Source organism: Acanthisitta chloris, unplaced genomic scaffold (assembly GCF_000695815.1).
Source record: "Acanthisitta chloris isolate BGI_N310 unplaced genomic scaffold, ASM69581v1 scaffold14674, whole genome shotgun sequence".
In the NCBI taxonomy this organism is placed as follows: Eukaryota; Metazoa; Chordata; class Aves; order Passeriformes; family Acanthisittidae; genus Acanthisitta; species Acanthisitta chloris.
The window spans coordinates 3522-8288 of record NW_008671070.1 but is presented as its reverse complement, the minus strand read 5'-3'; the positions used below and the strand labels follow the sequence as shown (position 1 = coordinate 8288).

Genomic DNA, 4767 nt, shown 5'->3' with positions numbered 1-4767 from the left:
AAAAAAATAAATGTCTAATTGTAAGTACCATGGTGTACTTGTAAGAGGAAAAGAACAGCAAACTCCAAAATAACATCTATTTCCTTAAAATAATGTTTTAATAGCTGTACAAAGCTGAGCCTCCCTATGCCCATTGTTTGGAGATACTTGGCCATACATCTGATCAGTGCTCCAAGATGCCAGAGGCAGATGCTGATGGGACTGAGGGACCACCTTTGAGAGCCAGACTCATGCAGTGAGTTGGCTGCCTCACACTGCACTCCCACTGAGCAGGTGAGTGAGACTCCCCAGCACCAATCTTTGGGAAGCAACCTATTAGCTCCATAACTTTTGTTATTTTGAATTTACAACACTGTAGCTAATTCAGGACCTCGTGGCTCTAGACGTTGTAAATTTGAAAACAAAGGGGTAACTTTTCTCTGTGTTTTCATAAATGATGACAGTCAGTTAAAAGTTAGGGTTGTTTTGCAATTGATGTAGTGTGCCTTGAGACTTCTTCCAGCTGCTCCAAGATCTTTCAGTATCTGTTTTGAGCTCCCACAGCTCGACTTTCTATTCCACTAGATTTATGCATAAATAAGCATGTTACTAATCTATTTAGGGAGCTCAGTTTTAGTCCCCTTTGTATCCAGAGCACTTCTTTCAAGATCTTTAGCAATCCTGTTTCTCAGTCAATGAATTTAGTTCCTTATGATTAAGCTGAAAACAGTGATTTATTCAGGCTCTAACTCTCCTTTTTTAATTTTGGGGGTTTTTTGAAATTGGATCCAAATTAGTTTTGAGTGTTAAACTTAGATCAACCTTTCCTGATGCAGTTTAAAACAAAAAGCACTAAATATTTTAATAGCTCTAGTGGCTTAGACAACATTTGTGTGCCTGTACAAAGGCCAGATCATGCAAGTGTCTCCAACAACCAGTCCAATTAGCAGGAAGAAATGTGACATAAAATCCCAGACTGTCATACTACCTGTCAACCATGGTTACTGCTGCCTGTGGGAAAAGAGAGAGAGAGTATTAAAGATACAAAACTCCAGAGTCAAGCTACATCATGCTATTGACCTGTCTTACATGAATTGCCCCAAATGCAGCCCTTGGAGTGAAGTAATTGGCTCTCACCCAGCTCTGAGAATGAAGCCATGCCTAAGTGTCTATCAAATGGACAGATCTTGGTGGAATATATGGTAAGATAATGTGCAGTATTAGGCAGTGACCAGTGTCTACCCATCCAGACTCAGTTGTCCAAAGTCCCAACAGATCCTTCACAAACAAAACCCCAAAACAGCTGGGGAAGAATACTCAGTGAAATGATCTGCACTGGAGGGAGTCTGAGCAGTGCATGTAACTAGAAGACAGATGTGCAGTCCCTGGAGAAACCTAAGCAGCTGAGAGCTCATGACCAAAAGGTATTCACTTCTTGGTGTATAATAGTCTTTAGGGGTGATATAAAACTGTTTACAAGGTAAGGAGAAAAGGTTGTTCCAGAGATGCAGAGGAATAGGAAAAGTCATCTCATGTGAAGAGCTCAGGAGGTTGCAGTGACACTGCAAACTGATCCACTGGGGAAGACTGAGCTGTTAGGAGACTTGTTTTTTGTCCAGTTCAGAAGTTACTGTGGCTGTGCTGCAGAAATCCTCCCACCCACCTGAGTCACAGGACAGCTCAGCTTAGAGCTCATCAGCAGTGAAAATTCTCCTTTTTTTCCCCGATTATTTTTCTACCTGCCAAAGCAAAATAACTTGACACCACCATAGGAGTGGGATTCATCCATCACTTTGCAGGAGCTCCTGATGTATTTAGTTTGGAGCCTCCTGTTCAGCTGAACTGTCCAACAAAATGAGCAAGAAAAAGAAACATCTTTCAAAGTGATTGCATCAGCCTGCCTGCTGTGAGCCCAGAATAGAGCAAGAGAGCTGAGCCTGCATGAGGCAATGAACACTAAGTGCTTCCAGAGTTCCCTGAGATAAGCATTTTAGTGAGATATCTTCTCTCTGGACCTCAGTGTGACTCACAAATCAATGAGCAACAAATTACAAACTTCTGCTTCTGCATTTTGCTCCTATTGTGTTGCCTTACTAAGTCAATGCCACCATGCCAAGCACCTGGAGCAGTGACAGCACTATGGACTGAGCACCACAAATGCTCTCTAGCAATAAAGCCACTTGGACTTCCCAGCTGGGGACTACTTGCATGCAGCAAAAAGCACTTAGAAGGGCCTTGACAGTTAAAGCTCTTTACCTTCATAAATTCAGCTTTGTCATTTTCTAGGAAAAGCTCATGGGTTTTGTCTGTCAGCTCCTTGCAGATGTCAAGATGTTTCCCACAGCTGACCAGCTGCTCATATAGAGCTTCCAGCTTCTGCCTCTTCTCTTCCCCCAGTGCATCCAGCTGTTCTTCATACTTCTGAGCAAGCACTTGCACTGCATCGTTGTAATGCACCTCAAAGTTCTGCTCCTGCCTCCCAAAGTTTTCCTGCAAGGCATTTGGGGGTTTGTATCTTGGCATCAAGCCTGATCCATAGATAATGCAGAGAAAAGTCTTAGCTCTGCCTAAAATTCTCCTTACCAGGGAGGCGATGTGTCATGGTTTAATTCACGAAGCCAGAACACAATGCCAGTACACAGAAGCTGTAATTTAACTAATTTTCATTTTTAGGGGTTTATTCTGATCATTCACCCCCACTGAGGCACAAAAGAGTGTTGAATTTTGTTCCAGACATAAGCGCATCAGAAGTTATAACAAAAACAATGATGAAAGTCAACCTAAACCCAGGGAGCACAACTAGGATATAGCTGAGCCGTAATCTCACAAGCATTTCCACCAACACAGTCAAGCATGTCCTTCCATGAGAGAAACCATGGCAACCCAGTGGGATCCATGGATTTGTGCTGGGGGTGCTGAGCAACTAATGCTGGTAGCCTCACTGCTGGAGAAAGCATTAGGAAGAAGATTTAAGGAGCAGGCAAAGCTTTACTGCCAGCAGCTGCCCACTGCTCAGGCACTGATGTCCTCCTGTGCCACATGGGGCAGAGCAAAGACTGTAGGTTGCTGAGTTACTGCTTCAGTTTGCCTTGCTGCCAGCTGATCCCCTTCCCCCAGGGCCAAGCTGACAGCAGCTGAGCAGGAGCACAGCTTGAAGTGGTGCAGCTTGATGCAGCTGGTCCAAGGATTTGCCTGTATCTGACACTTCTGTGAATGAAACCAAGGGAACACAAAGGGTGCACTCTGGAAGGACTAGTCTTTGGTCAGTCATAGGTCTTTGGCTATTTAAGACTAAGATAACCTGAGTGAGGGGTCCCTTTATTTCTAAATGCAAATTTCTGTGCAAATGCAAAATGTGATTTTACTAGCCCACTTAAAAAAATCATTAAGATGAGTCTTCCTGAGCACTTCAGTCTAGGCAAACCTCCAGGTAACTCTGTGCTCTTACTGTAATTACCTCATTAACAACTGAACACTATGACTGTCAAAACTGTTCTAACCCCAGTACCATAAAGTTAGCCCAAGGTAAAATGCCTTACCTCCACAGTGATGAAGATTTCCTCCAAATGACTGGCAATGTTTTCCATCTGAGCAATCTGTTTTTCCAACTTGCACATGTTTTTATGAATCTCCCCCTACCAAAACACACAGTGTGATTTGTAGTGTGCCTGAACATTGTTTTAGAGGCACCACAGTATGCCTGCATTACTCTCACCTTTTCACTTTCCACAGCACTGGGGAGCTGAGTCACCTTATGATCCTTGTGCTCACCAAAGAGTTTGTCAAAAGCTCGGATTGGTATCTTGCAGGTGGAACAAAAAACATCTGCCATTTCCCCTTCCTCATCCTCTTCGTCCTCCTCCTCTTCTTCCACCTCTTCCACCTCCTCACTGATAGCCTGACTGTTCCACTCATCTGACATGCCACCACTGCTAAGCCCCTCTCTGGACCATATGTTGCTTTCAACCTCATCATCTGCTCTGGCTTTGCTCTGATCTTCATCTTGAGAAGCCTCACCAGGAAGTCCTTGGTGCTTTGTGCTTTGACTTTGATCTTTCACTGAAGAGCTGCTTTTTGATGTGTTATATATGGAGTCTTGTGATCCTTTTTCTGTGCGAGCAGGAGACCATCTGCTCTCCGCCATCTCCGGATGTCCTCTAAGAAGCTCGAGTTCTTTTTCTCTATCTTCATCAAGTCCATACATCTTAGCCAACTCTGCAACCTCCTTTTCCAAGTCATAGCCAACTTCCTGTGAGTGCTGAACTTTTTCACTAGTCAATGCAGATTCCCTTCTCGTATCCCCCAGAGATCTGTCTCCTCGACCAGACAGCTCTTCAGGAAAGATATCAAACCTCTCCTTTGATCCATAAAGATCCATGTGATAAAATATCAAGCCTTCAGTCTCAGTTTCACTAGGCTCTGGGACAGGTGGGGAAGCTGAATGACCATGCAACTGGCTGCTAGTTTCATACTCTCTTGTGCTGCCAGATCTGGATGACATTGGTATCCTCAATGAGGCTTTGGGGATGACAAGTGTCAATCTTGTAAAAGATAAGAAAGATCTTTAGTTACATTCTTAGATATCAAGCATGAGTTTTTCTTGCTTAAAAATATATAGATGGAACAGATTTGGTGGAGGACTGCTCAGCTCCCAGAGGTATGCATGGGAAAGACCAAAGCCAGTAGCTTCACTTCCTAAGTGAAGTTTCTGAAGAGAAGCCACAGGAAGCTTGTTTTTCTCTCATCTACGTGCAAAGCACTGTGCTTTGCCCTGTTTTCTGATTTCCA

General features: G+C 43.7%; 1 protein-coding gene across 1 annotated transcript in view; it reads right to left on the bottom strand.

The window, feature by feature from the left end:
• The window catches only part of FSD2 (fibronectin type III and SPRY domain containing 2), a 13860-nt gene extending 9380 nt beyond the window's left edge, over positions 1 to 4480 (bottom strand). Inside the window, 5 exon segments of the mRNA XM_009073957.1 lie at positions 1 to 14; positions 965 to 990; positions 2236 to 2469; positions 3519 to 3614; positions 3695 to 4480. The exon segment at positions 1 to 14 is cut by the window's left edge and continues 132 nt beyond it. Of these exon segments, the coding sequence (XP_009072205.1) occupies positions 1 to 14; positions 965 to 990; positions 2236 to 2469; positions 3519 to 3614; positions 3695 to 4480 (1156 nt within the window).
• Positions 4481 to 4767: the final 287 nt, after the last annotated feature.